Raw genomic sequence first — 23130 nt, 5'->3', positions numbered from 1 at the left:
AGACCCTCAAGCCTTTTCTGCCATTTAATTAGATCATGGCTGATCTGTAAGTTAACTCCCTTACTTGCCTTGGCTGCATAACCTTGCCTAACAAAAAATACACAATGAGGGGATTTGTTCCTTTAGTTAGCTTTCATTGTTTTAATTTCAGCTACAACCCCCTTTCAATCCCTCCGCCACCTTCGACAACATGGGAAGAGCTTTCAATTTGGGTTGGGCGTGGCAGCGGGGAGGGGGGGTCGGGTAATGTTTTAATGTGTGGTGAGACCACAACCACCACCCCCTCCCCCCACCCATCTTGCTAGAGTTGAAAGTTTCACCTGTGTTACTTCATCAGCCTTATTTTGTTAGCACAAAATGTCAGTGACTGACTAAGCCCGAAGTGAAGGACAACATTGACAAGAGCTGAAGAGAAGGCTAAGCAAATGGAGAATGCTGAAGGGATGGCCGAAATGTGGGAATACGTTTTGAAAGAAATATGGTGAAAATGGAGGGATATAAGGGAATCTTGACATCGTTAGGCTAATCCGTTGAAGAATTTTGGACCTTTGCTACTTGTTCTAAGGATGACTAAAATGGTCTTGAATGGGACTTTCACTTTCTTGGTAAAGAACATAGTTGATATGACCAAGGCCTAGATACACACTCTGGACATCACAGTTTAGGAAGGATGTGAAAGCTTTGGAGACGGTACAGGAGAGATTTACCAGAACGGATCCAGGGATGAGGGATTTCATGGGATGGACTGGAGAAGTTGGAATTGTTAGTTTTAGAGCAGAGAAGACCAACAGGAGAATTGCTTTCAAATCATGAAATATTCAGATAAAGAACATAAGAAATAGGAGCAGGAGTAGGCCAGTTGGCCCTTCAAGCCTGCTCCGCCATTCAATAAGAGCATGGCTGATCTGCCCCAAGCCTCAACTCCTGTTTCGTGCCAGCTCCTCCTAGCCCTCAGCTCCCCGATATTTCAAAAATCCATCTACCTCCTCTTTAAATACTTTCAGTGATCTAGCCTCCACAACTCTCTGGGGTAGAGAATTCCAGACATTCACTGCCCTCAGAGAAGAAATTGCTTCACATCTCAGTTTTAAATGTGTCCCCTTATTCTGTAACTATGTCCCCTAGTTCGAGATTCCCCCACTAGTGGAAACATCTTCTCAACATCTACCCTGTCCAGTCCCCTCAGAATCTTGTACGTTTCAATAAGGTCACCCCTCATTCTTCTAAACTCTAATGAATAAAGGCCTAACCTGTTTAGCCGTTCTTGGTAAGTCAACCTTTTCATCCCAGGAATCAGTCTAGTGAACCTCTTTTGAACTGCCTCCAATGCCAGTACATCCTTTCTTAAATACAGGACCAAAACTGTACACAGTACTCCAGGTGCAGCCTTGCCAACACCCTGTACAGTTGTAACAAGACTTCCCAATTTTTAAACTCCAACCCCCTATCAATACAGGCCAAAATTCCATTTGCTTTCTTAATGACTTGCTGCAGGAAATAAAGAAAAGGCAATAAAGGGAAACTGTTCTCAACGGAGAGCCACAATGGTGCAATGATTAGCGCTGCTGCCTCACAGCTTCAGGGACCTGGGTTTGATCCTGACATTGGGTGTCTGTCTGTTTGGAGTTTGCCCATATGGGTTTCTTCCGAGTGCTCCAGTTTCCTCCCACTGTCCGAAGACATGCTGGTTAGGCAGACTGACTATGGTAAATTGCCCTTTAGTGTCTGTTAATTGCCCTATTCTATATTATCCAGAATGCTGAGAGAACTTTTGTGTTAGCCAGGAGCCTTAGTAAGATCAATGGAATCATTGTAAGAAACTGTGTAAACAATTACAGAGATAAGGAGGCAAGCTCTACAAATTGTTAAGAGAGTATTTGACATTTGATAATCAAACAGCAGATTTTGGAAAGGAAACCACAGCTCATTCTACAAGGGTTTTCAGGGGAATCACAACTTATTCTGGTCAAACTAGTTCTTCCTACTGAATCTGGTGATTAATAAAGGCTGCATATAATGACAGCACAAGTCTCAACCAGAATGGCAATAATTGATGGGGAAATCATGCCTGTAGACTGCGCTGCTGTAAGTGATTGGGATTGCTTTTACTCACATAATATGTATTGTGTAACTATCCTCCGCTCATTGCATTTTTGGTGGAGAAATAATCCTATTTATATCAGGAGACTTTGCCGTAGTTTTGGTCATGAGCTTTGTTTGCTGCAGGATGTACAGACTCATTTCAATGGACTCTGCTGTTAACACTTGCTCTGTTAATAAATGCATTCTTATAAATGCGACTAAACAGGCAGCTTACATCTGCAAGTGCTCTAGTTCGGACAAACAGGATAGTTTTGGTCTTTGGATTGTTATCATATTCCTGGCTCAGAATGCTCCTCACTTCAGTAAGCTTGGGATTCTCATTTCTTGGATCAGCATCGATTTCCAGCAGTTGCTGTTTCTTATCTAAGGGACACAAAGCAAAAAGCAGGATTCAGCTGATATAGCAAAAAACGACAATGAACAACAGGCAGTGCACATGATCAAGCATAAATAAACTTTCTTCAACAACCTGCATTTATATAGCATCTTTAACATGTCAACACATCCCCAGGAGTGTTATCAAACACTGAGCCATGTTGGAGATAATAAGGGGAGTGGTGGCATACTGCTAATGTCATTGACCCAGTAATCCAGAGGCCCAGGCTAATGTTTTGGGGAACATGGGTTCAAATCCCACCAAGGGAGCTGGTGGAATTCCAACTTCAATTAATAAGATCTTGAATTTAGTAATGGTGACCATGAAACTATCATCGATTGTTGTAAAAACCACACTGGTTCCTTAATGTCCTTTAGGGAAGGAAATCTGCCATCACAGAATCTTAACTGCACAGAAGGAGGCCATTCAGTCAATCATGTCTGCACCGGCTCTCCAAATGAGCATTATGACCTAGTGCCATTGCCCTGCCTTTCCCCCGTACCCCTGCACTTTATATTCAAATAATCATCTAATGTCCTATTGAATGCCTCGATTGAGCCTGCCTCCACCACACTTGCAGACAGTGTATTCCAGACCTGAACCACTTGTGTGAAAAAGTTTGCTTCTTTTGCAAATCACTAAATCTGTGCCCTCTCATTTTTGATCCTTTTATGAGTGGGACCAGCCCCCTCATGATTTTGAACGTCTCTATTAAATCTCTTCTTAGCCTTCTTCTCTCCAAGGCAAACAGTCCCAATCTCTCCAATCTATCCCCATAGCTGAAGTTTCTCATCCCTGGAACCATTCTTGTAAACCTCTTCTGCACTCTCACCAATGTGTTCACATCCTTCCTATAATGTGGTGCCCAGAACTGTACACAATATTCCAGCTGAGGTCTAATGAGTGTCTTATATAAATTCAGCATAACCTCCCTGCTCTTGTACTCTATGCCCGTATTAATAAAGCCCAGGATACTGTATGCTTTATTAACTGCTCTCTCCACCTGTCCTGCCACCTTCAATGATCTATGCACATATACACCCAACTCTTTCTGCTCCTGCATCCCTTATTTTATATTGTCTGTCCACGTTCTTCCTACCAAAATGCATCACCTTACACTTCTCCACATTGAACTTCATCTGCCACCTATCTGCCCACTCCATCAACTTGTCCTCTTGAAGTTCCACACCATCCTCCTCGCAGTTCATAACAGTCCCAAGCTTCCTATCATCCGCAAACTTTGAAATTGCCCCCTGCACACCAAGATCTAGATTATTGATATATATCGGAAACAGCAATGGACCCAATACCGACCCCGGGGAACTCCACTACAAACCTTTATCCAGCCCGAAAAATATCTATTGAACATTACTCCCTGCTTCCTATTTTTCAGCCAATTTTGTATCCACGTTGCTGCTGTCCCTTTTATTCCATAAGCAATAGCTTTGCTCACAAGTCGGTTGTGTGGTGCTGTGTAAAATGCCTTTTCAAAGTTCATGTACACCACATCGTTATCCACATCCACCTTTTCTGTTACCTCTTCAAAAAACTCCAGCAAGTTAGTTCAACACAATTTCCCCTTTAGAAATCCATGCTGGCTGTTCCTTATCAACCCATATTTTTTCATGTGACTACTAATTCTACCCCAAATAATTGTTTCGAGAATCTTGCCCACCACTGAGGTTAAACTGACTGGTCTGTAATTGCTGGGCTTACCCTTACAACCTTTTTTGAACAAGGGTGTAATGACAGCACCCCTGAGTCTAGGGAAGACTGAAAGATTATGTCCAGTGCACCTGCAATTTCTACTCTCACTTCCTTCAATATCCTTGAATGCATCTCATCTGATCCCAGTGCCTTGTCAGCTTTAAGTACCGACAGTCTATTCAACACTTCCTCCTTATCAATTTTGAACCCTTCTAGTGACAGTTTCCTTGTCTGTCACCGTGGCCTGGGTAGCATCTACCTCCTTGGTAAATACGAATGCAAAGTGTTCCTCTATTACCTCAGCCATGGCCCCTTTGTCCATGTGTAACTTCCCTTTTAGGTCCTTAATTGGCCCTACTCTTCTTATTACCACCCTTTTACTATTTACATACCTATAGAAGACTTTGGGATTCCCCTTTATGTTGGCTGCCAGTCTTTTCTCATAATCCCTCTTCACTTCTCTAATATGCTTTTTCACCTCCCCTCTGGACCTTCTGTATTCCTCTTGGTTCTCAATTGTATTTTCTACCTGACACCTGTCATAAGCACACTTTTTCTTCGTTATCTTAATTTCAATCTCCTTTTTCATCCAGGGAGCTCTGGATTTGTTTGTCCTACTTTTCCCTTTCGATGGAATATATCTTGACTGTGCCCGAACCAATTTTTTGAAGGTAGCCCATTGCTCAGCTACGGTTTTTCCTGCCAATCTTTGGCCCAGCTCCATTCTTGCCCCATCGAAGTCGGCACTTGTCCACTTAATTATTTATACTCTGGATTGCCTATCGTCCTTTTCTATCATCATCCTAATACGTGCAATACAATGATCATTGTCTCCTAAATGCTCCCCCACTGACACTTGATCTACCTGGCCCTACTCATTTCCAAGAACCAGGTCCAACAGTGTGTCTTTTCTTGTTAGATTGGACACATACTGCTGTAGAAAATTCTACTGAACACAAACTAGGAACTTGTGCCCCTCTCTGCCCTTTACACTACCACTGTCCCAGTCTACCTGGTCTGGCCTACACTGTGAATCCAGGCCCACAGCAATGCTGTCAACTCATAACTGCCCTCTGAAATGGCCTAGCAAGCCACTCAGTTCAAGGGCAATTAGGGATTGGCAAAAAAATGCTGGCCTTGACAGTGACACCCACATCCCATGAAAGAATTTTTAAAAAATTAGGACAAATGACCAACTGTTCTGTCGAATAGTTAGGTTTGAAGGGGCATCTTAAAGGAGCAGAGAGGTTTAGGGAGGCAGTTCCAGACCGTAGGCTCAGGCAGGTGAAGGTACGACTGCCAATGGTGGAATGATGAAAATTGGGGACTACAGAGGCCAGAATTGGAGAAGTGCAGCTATCTTGGAGGGTTCTATGGATGGTGGAGGTTTCAGGGATAGGCAAGGGGTAAGGCCTTGGAGGGATTTGGAAACAGAGATAAGAATCTTAAAACTGAGGCTGACCTTCCCAAGCCAGAAGATAAAAGGAGACGAAAGATAAAACTTCCCTTAAAGTTTTATGAACACGAGCGATACAAAGCTTGATCAATAACTCAAGCATAATAAATTTCTTACTTTCAAATAATGCAGTAAGCCCTTGTTCTGTCTCATCATATCCACCTCCCTTCATATTATTAAAAAATTCCTCCAGATATGCTACTGCATCTTTGGTGCGGGCATCATCATTGATAATCAGAGCGTCGTTGTATTTCTAAGGGCAAAGAGAGGTTATCATTAAACCAATAAAGGAGAACAATAATGTGCGGTAAAACTACCAAAGTGAATGGGGAATTCATTGTGTGGCCATCAAGAGGTGAATAAGAAAAAGTGTTTTGAAATTATACAACAAGGAATAGATTCTAATATATAAATAATAACAAATTGCATTTATGTAGTGCTTATAATGCAGTAAAAAAACCCCAAGGTGCTTCACGTTATGACACAATTTGTCACCAAGCCACTTAAGGAGATTATTAAGAGGGATGACCAAAAGCCTCAGTTCCGAAGAAGTCATATTGGACTTGAAACGTTAACTCTGTTTCTCTCTTCACAGGTGCTGCCAGGCCTGCTGAGTATTTCCAGCATTTTCTGTTTTTATTTCAGAGTATTTTGCTTTTTCAATATGACCAAAAGCTTGTTTAAAAGAAGAAGGTTTTTAAGGAGTGCCTCATAGCAGGAGAGAGAGGGGCTGAGATTTAGGGAGGGAATTCTGGTGCTCAGGGCACCACCAGCTGATGGCAGAAGAAGAACCAGCCAGTAGTGGAATATAAACTCATCAGAGTTGATGCAATGAATAGATGATGAACCATATATCCAAACAGTTCAATGCGCATTAGGTGTTTAGTTTAAATTCTTAATTTAGAATAAAGTACTGCACTGTACAGTAAAGCTTGTCCTTGGAGTTCAAGATCACAAATGGTTGAGTTTGAAATGAAACTAGCTGGGGGCAGATCACATGCACGCACCTAAAACCCTATTGATGGCCAGGCTTGTGACAGCTGTACAGACAAGCTCCTCTCACCCGCAAGTGCTCAGTGTAAGTGAATAGTGCCCGGCAGATCTGCCTCTCCTTTTCCACATCATCCATTCGGAGAACTTTGCACTTTTTCTGCACTTCAATGATCCATTGCTCATACTTCTGCGTACCGCGGTTTCTGTTCTGGATGTTCGAAAGATCATCTGCAAGGACAAAATACAGTCAACTCCCACTGCTCACAACCCCCTCTATTGTGAATTCGTTTACCTGCGCAAAAATGTTTGTACGTCCAATGGCGGCTCGCAGCCCCAAAATTTCATCCATCTGCGATTTAACATTTAAAACTTCTCACCTAAACATATTTTGGTCCCGAAATAAGTAAAAGACTGAATTTAGAGGCCATAAAAAATGATGCTTCCGCGTTGTCTTTCCCATGAAGAAAGCGCATTGCGCATGTGCCATCTCTAACTACACATGGTTTTCTGTGATTTACAGGATACAGTAACTCCCAACCAGTATTTTGCAACACAAGTACACTGCAGCACTTTACTAAAAAATGAGCGAGTCAGAGCCAAGCAGAAAATGTCCCAGAAAAGTGATGACACTTGAACACAAAGTCACAATCTTAGATAAGAGTGAAAAATGGTACAAGTGCTTCCATGTTGGCCAGGGAATACTCTGTCAATGAACTCACAATCAGGTACATTAGGCAGTCTGAAGAAAAAATAAGGGCCAGTGTTAGTGTTTCTGGTAGTCGTACTGCCAGGTTAACTTTTGTGAGCAGGAGAAATCCACACTTTTCAAAGGAGGACCCCAGTTAATGGTCCAATCATTCAAAACAAAGCATTTGAATTGTACCTGCACATAATGAGTAGTAAAGAGGATAGTGCTGGTGTCACCAGTGACGATGAAGGTGGTGCAGAAGGTGCCTCTTCTTCGACTTCCAAAGGATTCCCAGCCAGCACTGGATGGTTCGATCACTTTAAAAAGCATTTTAGATTGTATAATATGAAGTTGGTGGGGGAGGCTGCATCTGCTGACCATGCAGCTGCAGCAGAGTTTCCCAATGTGCTGCAGGAATACATGGAGGAGAGAGGCTACCAGGCAGAAAAGGTCTTCAACACAGATGTAACTGGTCTGTTCTGGAAGAAGATGCCAAATAGGTCCTACATTTCGAAAGAAGAAAAGACAGCTCCTGGGTTTAAAGCAGCAAAGGACAGGCTGACACTTCTGCTCTGTGCCAACGTGGCTGGTTTTAATGTAAACCAATGCTGGTTTATAGGTCAGAAAACACTTGAGCTTTTAAAGGGAAAAATAAACCTCATCTGCCAGTCTTTTGGAAGGCTAACAGCAATGCCTGGGTTACAGGAATAGTATTGAAGACTGGTTTGCCAATTGCTTTCTGCCAGAGGTCAGGACTTGTCTGAAGGAAAAGAACCTGTCTTTCAAGGTCCTACTAATCCTCGATAATGCACCTGGGCATCCGCACCCTCGAACAGAGAGCTTTCCAGATGTTGACATTTTGTTTTTACCCCCAAATATGACCTCCCTTATCCAGCCAATGCACCAGGGGTCACTGCCTCATTCAAGGCTTACTGCAGCCGATAAATTTTCAGCCACATTCTTCATCTTCTGGAAGCAGACCCGTCGGCCACAGTTCATGATTGCTGGAAGGAATTCAACATCCTCATAGCAGTAGGCATAATTAAAGACTCATGGGATGAAGTTAGAGCTTCAACCATAAATGCCTGTTGGAAAAAAGTTTGGCCTGAGATGGTGAATGATTTCACAGGGTTCTCCAATGTGGAAGCTGAAGTGGCCAGGATTGTTGACTTGGCAAAACAAGTTGGAAGGGAGGGATATGAAGACCTGGTCACATATGAAGTGGATGAGTTGCTTCAATCTTATCAAGAGGAACTCTCTACGGAAGAATTGGCTGAACTGATGAGGTTCAATGACCCTAAACAGGAGCAGGATGAAGAGGCAAGAAGGCTCAATTCACAACCAAGATGATGGCAGATCTCACAAGATCAGCCGAAGATTTGAAAAAACAGGCAACAGGCCACGATCATGGAGAGATGCAGTGCTTTTTGTAGAGCAACTGGCACAGCTATTGCTCCTTACCAAGAACTTTACAAAACTGAAGAACAAAAGGTGAAGCAGTCAACAATAATATTGTTCTTTACATTCACATCAACGTCTGTATCAGCCACGCCACCCAGTCCCTCTACCTCCACTCTCAAGTACAGTACCTGTACTGTGCAGTGATGTACTGCAATTTGTACTATTCTGTAATTGACAAGTTTTACATTGTTCTTGCTTTCTTGTGTTGCCGAACAATTTCTGCAGTAAAATTGTCTTGAATTTACTCAAAAACAGTTTTTAATGCCTCTTTTCCTTTAAAAATGTCAAATCTTGGGATGGTTGGAACCTATCTAATTCACTCCCATTATGAAGTATGTTTGCCATTCGCAATTTCTCCCTTTGCAGGAATTCGAGCGAACGTAACCCCCGCGAATGGTGGGACTTTATAGTAAACACCAAGAGAGACGACTCATTGCATTGCTAAAGGTGACACTCTCTTCTGATCAGCTGGACTGGAGATGATGTGTAATAGAAAGCCACACCAATACTGACAAAACGATCAACCACTGAGTAAACGACAGGTGCAGAATGGCACAATTCACAACACAATAACATAGAGATTTCCTCCATCCACCATGAGCAATGACACTTAAGCACATTTACAATTGTACTACAATTAGTGAAAAAAATGGAGATCTTTAACCCAGAACACTAGCCACTCAGCACTAGAGCTGAACTCCAGAGATGAGGTGAGTGACTGCCCTTGATACCAAGGCAGCATTTGACCGAGTGTGGCATCAAGGAGCCCTAGAAAAACTGGAGTCAATGGGAATCAGGGAGAAAACTCTCCGCTGGTTGGAGTCATTACCAGCACAAAGGAAGATGGTTGTGGTTGTTGGAGGTCAATAATCTCAGTTCCAGGACATCACTGCAGGAGTTCCTCAGGGTAGTGTCCTAGGTCCAACCATCTTCAGCTGCCTCAACAATGACCTTCCTTCCATCATAATGTTAGAAGTGGGGATGTTTGCTGACGATTGCACAATGCTCAGCACCATTTGCAACTCCTCGGATACTGAAGCAGTCCATGTCCATATGCAGCAAGACCTGGGCAATATCCAGGCTTGGGCTGACAAGGGGCAAGAAATATTCGCACCACTCAAGTACCAAGCAATGACCATTCCAACAAGATAGAATCTAACCATCTCCCCTTGACATTCGATGGCATTACCATCACTGAATCCCCTACTATCAACATCCTGGGGGGTTACCATTGACCAGAAACTGAACTGGACTAGCCATATAAATACTGTGACTATAAGAGTAAGTCAGAGGCTAGGAGTCCTGTAGTGAGTAACTCACCTCCTAACTGCCCAAAGTCTGTCTGCCATCTACAAGGTATCAAGAGTGTGATGGAATACTCTCCACTTGCCTGGATAAGTGTAGCTCCAAGAATACTCAAGAAGCCTGACACCATCCAAGACAAAGCAGCCTGCTTGATTAACACCCCATTCACAAGCATTCACTCCCTCCACCACTGACACACAGTAGCAGCAGTGTGTACCATCTACAAGATGCATTGCAGGAAATCACTACGGCTCCTTAGGCAGCACCTTCCAAACCCACGACCACTGCCATCTAGAAGGACAAGGGCAGCAGACACATGGGAACACCACCACCTGGGAGTTGCCCTCTAAGCCACTCACCACCCTGACTTGGAAATATATCGGCCATTCCTTCACTGTCATCGGGGCAAAATCCTGGAACACTGTGGGTGTACCTACACTACATGGACTGCAGCAGTTCATGAAGGCAGCTCACCACCACCTTCTCAAGGGCAATTAGGGATGAGCAATAATGTTGACCTAGCCAGCAACGCCCACATCCCATGAATGAATAAAAAAACTAACTGGGCAGATCAAATACTATTTTGAAAATATAAAAATATCCCTTTAAATAAACATTGCAGTTTACCAATATTATAAATACTCTTGGCCATAGCCTCCACTTGAGCCATCATCCTAGAGATAATGTCTGCAAACGGATCCATTGTACGTTTAGCAGTTCGTCGAATATCTGTCAAGGAATAATAACATATAAAAAGCAAGTTTAGTAATACATCTCAGGGTATTATTCTCTTACAGTTAAAAGCAAACTTCAGGCAACACTCTTCTGTTTTCCCTTGTTCTGATTTGCTTCGTTTCCTTCACAAAAACATGTGATGATCTCCATTTCCCCAATCTCTACATCAGAAGGCTTTCGCTTACGCATTGCACCTAATACGTTTATTCACACAGCTTCATTAGCAGCTGTATCTGGGAACAGCAATGGTCCACCTCACCTGCCAGCTCCAGCTCTACGGCTTGTGAAAGAACAGCATCAACAGCCGAGGGTTTCCTTGGAGTTGACCCTGTACCAATGCTGTAACTTGGCATTATGTGCAATGGAAAGCTCAATGTGATAATGATGCTATTTGAATCAGAGGTAAATCTGCTATATTTGGGGCCAGGTATTTATTCACATTCCATTTTGGTTTGCATACATCTGATAATGTATTTGTTTGAATCAATTTCTAGTTTGTATTGTCCAAACAAATCTTGTTTTGAGTGACATTAATGACAGTCAGATTCAGAAGTGACAGATCTATGTAGAGCTTCACAGCACAGAAACAGGGCATTCGGCCCAACTGGGGCATGCTGGTGTACATGCTCCACACGAACCTCCTCCCATCCGTAAGTTTTGCTATTCCTTTTCTTCCTCATCTGTTTATCCAGCTTCACCTTAAACATCTCTACACTATTTGCCTCAATCATGCCCTATGGTAGTGAGTTCCACATTCTCACACTCTTTGGGTAAAGAAGTTTCTCCCGAATTCCCTACTGGAATTATTGGTGACTAACTGACCATCAATCAGGAATGTGCTGCCAGGGGCCAAACAGGCTGTGAAAAGCTGTGTTCCCTTGAAGATATGTGCATGCACAGCCACTTCTTAAATCTTGAATGGCAGCATAACGTGACAAACAAGCTGCGCACAGTGAAGGGAAATTAGAGGGAACATTGTTCATGGTTACCCTAAATTCATGGCTCCTCATGTGAACTCCCTCACAAGAGGAAATATCATCTTTACATTTACATTATTAAGACCTTTTATAATATTTGAAGAACGTTTCATAATCTTAAAAACCTAATGGACATATGACAAGAATAAATCAATTTTCAGCAGTTTTAGGAACATCATTTAGGCACTGGGCAGAACAAAAACTTCAATGCTACCCTAGTAAGCTAATGAGATACTGATGCAGTTAGAAAGAAGTCTTACGTTTTTCCGAAACAAAGACATATTTGCCCAGTTCCGCCATGTTCTTTTGCACAGTTGATAAGGCTTCGGCGTTAAGATTGGCACAAATTTGGACAATATAATCCACTGCATTCGTAAGCGAATTGGCATCACCGACTCCGAGTGATGCTGTCAATCCAACGATCTATTGATAAACAAAAACAAAAAGGAAATCTTTCATATTATATAGAGGTGAGAGCACAGCCAAACCTCATATCTCCTTCCCTTCCTCCTCAAACATTTTGCAATTGATTTAACAGCTTTTGTTGGCCCACATGAGCTATTCCCAGTTATTAGGCCCAGAGATACTGAGAGCAGGTGGTTCAATACGTAAGGGATTCTATATATTGGATGAGAAGCATTGTGATAAACTGGCGGATGATCTTGGGTCAACTGTGGTTTACTAGAAGCTGCCTCCAAGATAGCACAGTGTGCAAATGCTGTGCATCAAAACTTTTCACTGCTCACTAGTTTCTTATTTCCAAGAAGAGAACAGGCGCAATGGAAACAACTCAAGCTCAACTTAATCTGACACTCAACATCAGCAACAAAACTCTGGAAAGTGGAGAAAAGGAAATACGGATGTCAGCTGAGAGAGTTAATTAATAGATTAATCATTAACCCAGGGTACTTAAGGGCTCAGATGTGTGTGTGTGTACGCACATGCGTATGCATCTGTGCGAGTGAGTGTCTGTGTGAATATGTGCCTTTGCGTGTGAATGTGTGCCTGTGTCAATGTGTGCATGTACATGTGAGCAGGCATATGTCTGAGCGCGTGCGAGTGAATGCATGTGTGAGTATGCTTGTGAGTGAGCTTGTGTGCATGCATGTGTGTGTGTGTGTGCGCGCATGTGCAGCCATGTGAGTGTGTGAGTATGCGTGTGTCTGAGTCTGTGTGTGTGTTTGCATACATTATGCCATTACACTGTCAGGCTGAGTATTACTTCTTATTCTGGTATTACCGTTGGCAACATAAATGGAAAAAATATCCTTTCCCTCATTCTTAAGGTGGTGAATGAAAGAACTAATGTACCCAGGCGTACCTCCCGTTCAATTCTCAGTCTGTACTAAGTTAGTTGCTATTCCACCTGAGTGTTGCTGGCTGGAAAGGAGGAAAATAACTGAGGTTCCTCCACAGAGTAACAGAAGCTGGAATGTACTAGATGCTACCTTCAGAACAGAAGTGCTAAAGGGAAATTTGAATAAATGATCGAATGTTTTTAAAGATTAATTACGAATATAGGAACTGCTGAGCAAAAATAGACCCTGGTCCTCTAGTTTGCCTTCTACTATCCTGGTACTCACACGATGTAAAGATAACAGACTGTTGACTAATCATAGCAATCAACCTCCATCAACGAGTCTACAACAGACCCAGATAAGAGATGACGGGAAAACCCCAGTAGTGGAGAGCTTTGGGAACCATAGGTCCAAAGTATCTGTTCCTCCCAAGCTACACTCACCACACATCATGTCTCAAATTACTCATACACTGTATCTCAAAATGCTACCTCTGAAAGAAATCTATCCAACTTCATTTGAATGAACCAATACTGACTGGTCATATAGAGCAAATACTGACTGCTCATATAGAACCAATACTGACTGCTCATATAGAACCAATACCGACTGTTCATATAGAACCAATACTGACTGCTCATATCGGCTGCTTAGTGAGCCTGTTCCATAGATTGACCCACTCGTTCACTGTAATGAATTCACTTGTTTTCAGAAAGAGGTGTTGATGTTGAGACTGCTGTTTTTAAATGAACTTCTTTAGCCATTTTAGTAAGAAGCAGCAGAAGAAACAAAAACATAGGATTTCGGAACAGGAGCAGGCCATTCGGCCCTTCAAGCCTGCTCTGCCATTTGATAAGATCATGGCTGATGTGGTTGTGGTCTCAGCTCCACTCACCTGTCTGCCCCCATAACCCTTGACTCCCTTGTCTAACAAAAATCTATCTAACTCAGCCTTGAATATATTCAATGACCCAGCCTCCACTGCTTTCTAGGGAAGAGAGTTCCACAGACTAACAACCCACGGAGAGAAAAAAATTCTCCATCATCTCCGTCTTAAAAGGGAGACCTCTTAATCTTAAATTGTGTCCCCTGGTTCTTGTCTTCCCTACAAGAGGAAACATCCTCCCGGTATCCACCCTGTCAAGTCCCCTCAGTATTTCATATGCTTCAAAGAGACAGGAATGAAAAATTTAAACTGAAAACAGAAAATGCTGGAAAAAAAACTCCATGGAAAGAAACAGTTGACATTTCAGGGTACTGAATGGAAGGAGTTAAGAGATTCAAGAGTTTGTCAGCAAATACAGAGCATAGGGAAAGGAGGGAGTGGAGGAAAGAACATACAAAGGAAGAAAGGTCTATGATAGTGTGCATTAACAGGCGAAAAGGATAATGGTACAGTACAAGACAAAAACATATAATAAAAATGATATTTCACAGAAGGTCTCCTGGCCTATCATGCTCAACTTTAAATGAGCTGTTCACTCCTGATCTGCTTATCCTTAAAGATTTTGAACAGCTCTATCAAATTTTTCTTTAACCTTCCCTGCTCCAAAGAAAAACATCATAGCTTCTCCAGTCTCCCTCATGAAGCTGGTGCCAGTCTAGTAAATCATCTCTGCACCTGCAATGAGGCCTTAACATCCTCCCTAAAGAGTGATGCTCAGAATTGGACACAACACTCCAGCCGAGGCCTAACCAGCATTTTATTAAAGGTTTAGCATAACTCCTCGCCTCCGTATTCTGCACCTCTATTTAAAAAAGCCAAGGATCCCGTCCGGAAATCAGAAATAAAAGCAAAATTGCCAGACGTTTAACCTGAGGTAAAATGCTTGTCCTTGTGCCGAGTTTGACATCCAAGTACCTCTTCATTAAAACATTGTATGGGTGATTTTTTGTCGTGTTGTGGCACTCATCAAAAATCAGCAGGGTGAAGAGAGACAAGGATGCGATTCGTCCATCTTTGAGACAGTTCAGCAGAATCTGTGGTGTAAGGACAATGATATCGTTTACCTCGACCAACATCTCCACTGGAGAAGTGTCCACTTTATCACCACAGAATCCACACACTTTGAAGCTGGAAAATAAAAAGTAGATGGAAATTAGTCTGGCATAGGAATTAACCTGTGACAGTCCTCACAGCTATAAATGTGGACATTAATAATAATGTCACCCACCAAGTAAGACAAGGCTTGCATTGATATAGCACCTTTCACAACCTCAGGGTGTACCAAAGGACTTTACAGCCAGTTAAGCAGCTTTTGAAGTGTAGTCGCTGTTGTAATGTTAGAAATGCAGCATTTGCCAATTTTCACACAGCAAGCTCCCAAAAACAGCAATGTGATAATCTGAAACAAAAACAGAATTACCTGGAAAAACTCAGCAGGTCTGGCAGCATCGGTGGAGAAGAAATCAGTTAACGTTTCGAGCCTTCACGGCCCTTCGGCGGAACTGAAGCATAGTTAGGAGAGGGGTGAAATATAAGCTGGTTTAAGGTGGGGGGGTGGGCGGGGGGGGGAGAGACCTTCTCGACCTCTCCCCGAATGTGATAATCTGTTTTTACTGACGTCAGTTGAGGGGTAAATGTCAGCCAGAACATAAGAGAGCACTCCCCTGCTCTTCTTTGAAATAGTGCCATCCGTGGGATCTTTTACATCTGCCTCAGAGGGCGGACAGGGCCTCCGTTTAAAGCCTAATTTGAACGTTAACACCACTGACAGTGCAGCACTCCCTCAGTACTGCACTGGGAGTGTCAGCCTGGATTGTTGTGCTCAAGTCTCTGGAGTGAGACTTGAACCCAGAACCTTCTGATTCAGACTCAGCAGGAGTCGATTACCTATCTACTGAACAAATCATTATTCATTTCTCTGCAATCTAAATTTTAATTTCCGATTCCTTCTGAGTCATTGTGATCACGCTCCACAGGCACGTTGAATGATTCAAATGTGACACTGGTGGGAGCCTGGTCTCTTTCCATGGCTACTGACCAACCAACAGCCTATGATTCTCAGAAAACAGAGTCAGGAGGAAGTTAGCAAGGAAAATAAAAATGTAAGAAAATAGAAGAAAATATTAATGGCCTAAACTCCGTCAATAAAATGAAATTAAGAAAAAGCATTTTGTGTAGCGAAGTTATATTAAACTTGTATTAGACCCTGGTCAGGCTGCACTTCCAGTACCATGTGCAGTTCTCGTCTCTGTGCTATAGAAATGACATAGAAACACTGAAGAATGCGCAAAGATGGTGCCAGACTGAGAGGTTGCAGTTATCAAAAAGGGTTGAAAGATTGGGACTTCTTCTGGTAGAAAAGAGATGGATCAAAGAGATGGTTTAACTCAAAATGTAAACTCTGTCTCTCTCTCCACAGATGTTGCCAGACCTGCTGGAATTTCTGTTTTTATTTCAAATCTCCAGCTTTACAGTATTTTCAGTGGCTTAAAGGTATCCTGATAGAGGTTTTTAAAATTATGAATGGGTTGTCTTGAAGGCTTTCAGCTGATCGGAGAGAGGCAGCGGGGATTTGTGAAAAGGTAGGTCATGTCTGATGAACCTGATTGAATATTTTGAAGGGGTGACTAATGTAAAGGAGAGGGAATGTCAATGGATATTATTTTTATGGACTTCCAGAAGGTATTTGGTGGTACAGAACTTGAGTATTGCTGAAAAAAGAAACGTTTTTTGTCTAAGCTTTTCGTCTTGCACTCATCAGGACAATTTGCAATAAAATACCAATGTCGGGGGAAACAGTATACATATTAATACATATATTAATACACAAGGCCCTGTTCTTTGCAGACAGAAAGAACATGTACACATATTGTGCCTGTTTCAGCTAAACAAAATAAGTGTCATCCATTCACTGGTTCATTCCCCAGGAAAATGTCTTGACCAATCAGGGTCAAGCTATCTGGTTTAAATTTCAAACAATGCTCGGCAGTTAACTGTCAATCACCATCAACTGGTGCATTCTCCATGGCAGTGCCTTTAACAATCCACTTACCAACCAATCAGCACTCTCTTCTCTTACAGTATAAACATGCTGTTTCCCCTGACATTGGTATTTTCTTGCGAATTAGGCTGATGAGTGCATGACGAAAAGCATTGTCAAAAAGTGTCTCTTTTTTCAGCAATACTCAAGGCGGCGTTTGATAATATCCCTCAGAAGAGATTGTTAGCTGAAACTGAAACCCATGGAACTGAAGGCAAATTATTGACCTGGTTAGGAAATTGGCTCGGCAGCAGGAGACAGAGGGTAGGAATAATGGGGAAGTACTCTAAATGGCAAGATGTGACTAGTGGTGCCCTGTAAAGATTAGTGTTGGGGCCTCAGCTATTCACTGTATTTATTAATAACTTGGATAATGGGGTAGAAAGCCACATATTCAAGTTTGCAAATGATGAAGATAGGCAGCATTTGTAGGTGAAAGCATAAAATTACAGGGATATTAGTAGATTGAGTAAATGGACAAGACTGTGGCAAATGGATTTCACTGTAAGTAAAAGTCATCCAAGGTCCTCAGAAGGATAGGTACAGAATGATAAAAGCAAAATACTGCAGATGCTGGAAATCTGAAAGTGAAAATAGAAAAAGCTGGAAAAACTCAGCAGGTCTGGCCGTGTCTGTGGAGAGAGAAACAGAGTTAATGATTTGAGTCCAATATGATTCTTCTTCAGAACAGTCACACAGTCTCGAAACATTAACTCTGTTTTTCTCTCCATAGATTCTGTTTTTACTTTCAGAAGAAATCAGGAATTGAGATCTACATCACAGGGAAATGAATAAGGATTTGTTCAGTGGATAGGTAATTGACTGCTGAGCCTGAGTCAAGAGCTTGTGGATTCAAGACCCACTCTAGAGACTTGAGCAAAATGGTGAAAATCTAGAAACAGTGGAGGTCCAAAGAGACTTGAGGATCCAGGTGCATAAATCATTAAAGAGTCATGAACAGATATAGAAAATAATCAAAAAGGCTGATGGAATGCTGGCCTTTATATCCAAGGAATAGAGTACAAGGGGGTAGAAGTTATGCTAGAGCTATACAAAGCCCTGGTTAGACCACACCTGGAGTTACTTGAGCAGTTCTGATCACCACAACTTAAGAAAGATATATTGGCTTTGGAGGGAGCACAGTGTAGATTTACTAGAATGATCTCTGAACTCCAATGATTAAGCTATGAGAAGACACAAACTAGGGTTGTATTTCCTGGAATTTAAAAGGTTAAGGAGAAACTTGATAGAAGTTTTCAAGTTATTAAGGGGGAATGGATTGGGCAGGTAGAAACTATTTCTGCTGGTTGGGGAGTCAAGGACTAGGGGGGCACAGTATAAAAATTTCTCTCCATAGACATTCCCTGACCTGCTGAGTATTTTCAGCATTTTCTGAATTTATTTTAGATTTCCAGCATCTGCAACATTTTGTATCACAGACTAACTGGGCCGAATGTTGACCCACTGCCAAAAAAAGACTGAAACAATAGTGAGATACTGTAGCTTACAGTGCTTCTACAAAGGACTGAGGTGTCCGCCATTTCTGGTGCGTACCTGGTTTTCTGGAAGTGTTTCTTGAACAAGTCATATTGCTGCTCATAAACAGGAACTGTGGTAGCCATGAAGACAACTTTCCTCTTCTCCCCATCGGGCGCTTCGGTGAGGTGATGCTCACTGATGTGGAGGGCGACGATGGTTTTTCCACATCCTTAGTTTGCCATTTTGGGACAGAAATGTGAAAAGACATTTGTTTAGCATTTTTGTCAGTGCGGCTAAGCTCGAGCACATTGTATTAATCTTTTGTTTGTTTACAGGGTCCCCTATAGGTCATAGGCAGCTCTCAACGGCATGGTGTGCTACCATTCTAATGACAGATTAGAGCACTGGGATGATGCCAGCGATTCTCTCATGACCACTAGGCTACGAGGTAGGCTCTTCCTCACAATGATAAGAGGCAAAGACGGCTAGCAATTCCACATGGATTTAGTGGTGCACTGATTAAATTACTTCACTAGAGGCCCGAAGCAACGTTCCAGAGAATTTGAGTTCAAATCCCACCATGATGGTTTGAGAATTTGTAAAAAAAAAAAAAGATCTGACAATGAGAAGCTGAGTAAAAATGGCCATGGAATCATTGGATTGTCTTAAAAAACTAACCGTTTCACAAGTGATCTCATTGCTGTTTGTGGGTGCTTGCTTTGTGCAAATTGATTGCCCAATTTTCTACATTACAACAGTGACTACACTTTAAAAAAAGCACTTCATCAGTTGTGAAGCACTGTGGGATGTCCTGAGGTCGTGAAAGGTGCCAAATAAATGTAAGTCCCGCTTTGATGTCCTTACCCATTTTGGCTAATATGCGAATCAAGTACCACACCAGTGTGGCTGACTCTGAAATGGCCAAACAAGCCACTCAGTTGCACCACTAGGCAATCAGGAATGGGCATTAAATTCCAATGATGCCTACATCCTGAGGATTTTTAAAACACAAGATGTAGTTTGTGGTTTGAGAAACCAGTGGCAAGGGTTTCAGAATGGCTCATCTGTCCATCCTCTTGGCCATGAATGCCTTGTCATATTACAAGGGGAAAATAATCAATTTTAAGAAATATGTAACTTTTCTTTACAAACACAAAATTGAGTGCAAGCATATTTTCAATAAACAAAACCGCTGACAGTATTGCATGAAATAACCTCAACATTTTGAAAGGGAGTTAGCAGCTTAAGTAAATAGTCGTTTGGTAGTACAGAACTTTAAATATTGCTAAGAAAAGAGACAGCTCAAAACTTTTCGTCTTGCACTCATCAGGATACTTCGCAAGAATACCAATATAAGGGAAAAACAATAATTTATACTGTATGAAAAGAGAATGCTGATTGGTTGGCAAGTGGACTCTGATTGGTAGAGGCGTTATCATGGAATGACACCTAACCTCCTAACCCCTCGCGTATTTCCAATATGTGGATCTGAAGCTACATGTAACAATTTTCTCATGTCTTAATGGGTTCCACCCTGTGCTCAAATTCACCTTTGAAATGGAGCAGTCAAATTAACTCCCTTTCCTTGATGTACTGGTTGAGAAATCTGCCAGTGGATTCTCTACCATGGTCTACTGAAAGCCTAACTTCACTGATCAATATATGCATTGGGATTGTTACAGTTCCACAAGCTATAAGATTGGTCTTATCGACAATCTTGTAAATGGAGTCATTTGCTCACCATGCAAGCCTGATGCTGAAATAAGACTGTGAGATAATGGCTACCCTGATCAGATCATTTTGCGCTGTATAGCGTGCAAGCCATGAATGGGCCTAAGGCCATCACTTTCGGCCCTGAAAAGTGCCCAGTCTACCTCAGATTACCCTGGAAGGCAAGGGATCTCAAAAATTTGAGCAACAGGTGAAGCTAGCTGTTTCAGGCTGCTACTATGCAGTAGCAACGAGTGGTATTCGTCCTAACAGGATGCTGTCATCAAGCCAAAAAGACATTCTACCGATCACACAAATGAGTAATGTGGTATATGAATTTCGGTGCCAGTGTGGTGCTCGGTATGTAGGCCATACGTCCCAAAGACTGGCAGATCGTATCAAACAGCACGTCCCAGCTGTTCGCAATGGACAAGGTACAGACTGTCCCCAACCAGCCCGTGCTTGCATAACTCAAAACATAGTGCACACAATTAGATGTGATTCCACGATTGGACAACATTTGCTAAATAATCCTCAGCGTACTAAGAATTACGCTAACAATCAATTTAAGATTGTCAGTCGGGCTCACAATGTGGCTCATTTGCGTGTACTGGAAGCTACATATATTAATACACAGGGCCCTGTTCTATGCAGACAGAAAGAACATGTACACACATTGTGCCTGTTTCAGCCAAACAAAATAATTGACAGACATTCGCTGACTCATTCCTCATGGCAATGCCTTGACCAATCAGCGTTAAGCTGCCTGGTTTAAGTTTCAAACAATGCTTGGCAATTAACTGTCAGTCACTATCACTGGTGCATTCTTCATGGCAATGCCTCTACCAATCAGAGTCCACTTGTCAACCATCAGCACTCTCTTCTCATATTGTATAAACTGTTGTTTTCCCCTTACAATGGTATTCTTGTGAAGTGTCCTGATGAGTGCAAGATGAAAAGCTTTGACATATCTCTTTTTTCAGCAATAGCTTAAGCAAAAATGATGGCTACGTTGTTATAGAAATTCTGGCAAACACACTCGGGTTTAGAATTTAAAAGTCCTGAAGGGTCAGTGACCTGAAATGTTGGGCAGAATTTTCCATTTGTTGGGCGGGCGGGCCTGACCCAATTGCGGGCGGGCACCGCCTGCAATTGGGGCCGCACCACCATTTTATGTGGGCAGGGTGATTAAGGCCCACCCAGTGTGACGTCCACCGGGAAGCGCTATGCGCTCCCTATGCAGGCAGGGGGGAAGCACTAAAATCGAGAGCGCGCTCTTTCATGCATGCACACGAAAGAGCGCACTCACCTTCCTGAGGCTAAGTGCAGCCTCAGGGAGATCGCCTTGACTTTTAAAAATATTAAAAATAGAGAAAAGAAAAATCCCTTACATGTCCCCTCATGTGATAATGTCACATGAGTTGGGACATGTTCATAATTTACATAACAATTTTATTACAATTTTTAAAATCCTCCATGAAACCTCATCCCGCCGCTGGATGAGGTTTCATGTTTTTTCTAGTGGCCGCCGGGGCTCCTGGCCTGCCCAACAAGGTTGGACGGGCAGGTCCTTTAATTGCTTAACTGATCCTGTCAATGGCCTCAAGTGGCCATTGACAGATCAGCAGGCCCACAGCTGATTTTGCTGCGCCCCCGCCTTCCTGAAAATTTAAATGGGGCGGGGTGACATCGGGGGTTCCACCCGACATCATCCCGCGTCATTTTACGCGTTGGTGAGAGGGCCCCGCCCCCTGCTCACCGACGGTAAAATTCTGCCCATTAACTCTATTTCTCTCTCCACAGATATTGTCTGATCTGCTGTGTTTCTGCAGAATTTTCTGTTTTTATTTAAGATTTCCAGCACCTGCTGTATTTTGCTTTCATAAGGTTCAGAATTGTTGCAATACATATAAAAACAGCTTGTGATTGCAAAAACAACAACTTGCTTTTATATAACACCTATAATGCAGTAAAACAGCTTAAGGCGCTTCACCAAAGAGAACTTAACACCAAGCTGCATAAGGGGATAATAGTAGAGGAGACCGGAAGCTTGATCAAAGAGGTAGATTCTAAGGAGTGTCTTAAAAGGAAGAGTGATAGATAGAGACGTTTAGGGAGACAATTCCAGAGCTAAGGGCCTAGACAGCTGAAGGCATGGTCGCCAGTGGTGGAGCCAAGAAAATGGGGGATGTACAAGAGGTCAAACAAACAGATAACGGTCACTCATTTCTTAGTAGTACCTGTAGGAGCGCAAACGATTGTGTTGTCACCTGCAAGTACAGGTTCTGCCAGTTCAATCTGATAGCTTCTCATTTTTAGATTCTCCACAGCAACTGAGTTTTGTTGGAACTTTTCTATGAAAATGAAACATAAAAGTGGTTAACGATCTGGTTGTGGAGATAGTCATTTACTAAATTGTGTTATTTCAGTGAGAGCATTGCCGATACCTCCAGTGAGGGTATCGATCAAGTTGTTTTCACTAGGTCCATAATCCAGTTACAGGTAGGTACTTGGTAACATTAATCAAGATCAGAGTGGCCTCCTGGATGAGTTTTGACCACATAAAGAGCTGATGGAGAGGGATTTTCAAAATTGGTCTGATTTTTAAAAAATCTGCTTTCTTATGGCTATCTCAGGGAATCGCATAGGATGTTTACAGCATGGAGGAGGCCATTTCACCCATTGTGTTTGTTCCAACTCTCAGCCAGTCCCATTTACCTACCCTTGCCCCATAGCCCTGCAAATTTTTTCTTAGATAATTAATCCAATTCCATTTTGAAAGAGGCGATTGTATCTGCCACCACCATACTCTCAGGCATTGCATTCCTGAGAGATCCTGACCACTCATTGCGGAAA

The 23130-nt window shown here is 42.4% G+C and overlaps 1 protein-coding gene across 5 annotated transcripts in view; it reads right to left on the bottom strand.

Annotated features, from left to right (window-relative positions):
* The window catches only part of rigi (RNA sensor RIG-I), a 57217-nt gene that overhangs the window by 12069 nt on the left and 22018 nt on the right, over window positions 1–23130 (bottom strand). For 4 of the 5 annotated variants that reach the window (XM_078529324.1, XM_078529353.1, XM_078529333.1 and 1 more), the window contains 8 exons: window positions 22515–22628; window positions 18640–18793; window positions 14915–15173; window positions 12062–12224; window positions 10717–10818; window positions 6706–6863; window positions 5760–5895; window positions 2318–2466 (listed from right to left, as the gene is read on the bottom strand). In XM_078529324.1, the coding sequence (XP_078385450.1) occupies window positions 2318–2466; window positions 5760–5895; window positions 6706–6863; window positions 10717–10818; window positions 12062–12224; window positions 14915–15173; window positions 18640–18793; window positions 22515–22628 (1235 nt within the window). The remainder of the gene's footprint in view (window positions 1–2317; window positions 2467–5759; window positions 5896–6705; window positions 6864–10716; window positions 10819–12061; window positions 12225–14914; window positions 15174–18639; window positions 18794–22514; window positions 22629–23130) is intronic. The other variant, XM_078529342.1, reaches the window with a different exon arrangement.

Source organism: Cetorhinus maximus, chromosome 2 (genome assembly GCF_964194155.1).
Source record: "Cetorhinus maximus chromosome 2, sCetMax3.hap1.1, whole genome shotgun sequence".
Taxonomy (NCBI): domain Eukaryota; kingdom Metazoa; phylum Chordata; class Chondrichthyes; order Lamniformes; family Cetorhinidae; genus Cetorhinus; species Cetorhinus maximus.
The sequence above is the reverse complement of the archived record's forward strand: the minus strand, read 5'-3'. Positions and strand labels throughout refer to the sequence as shown.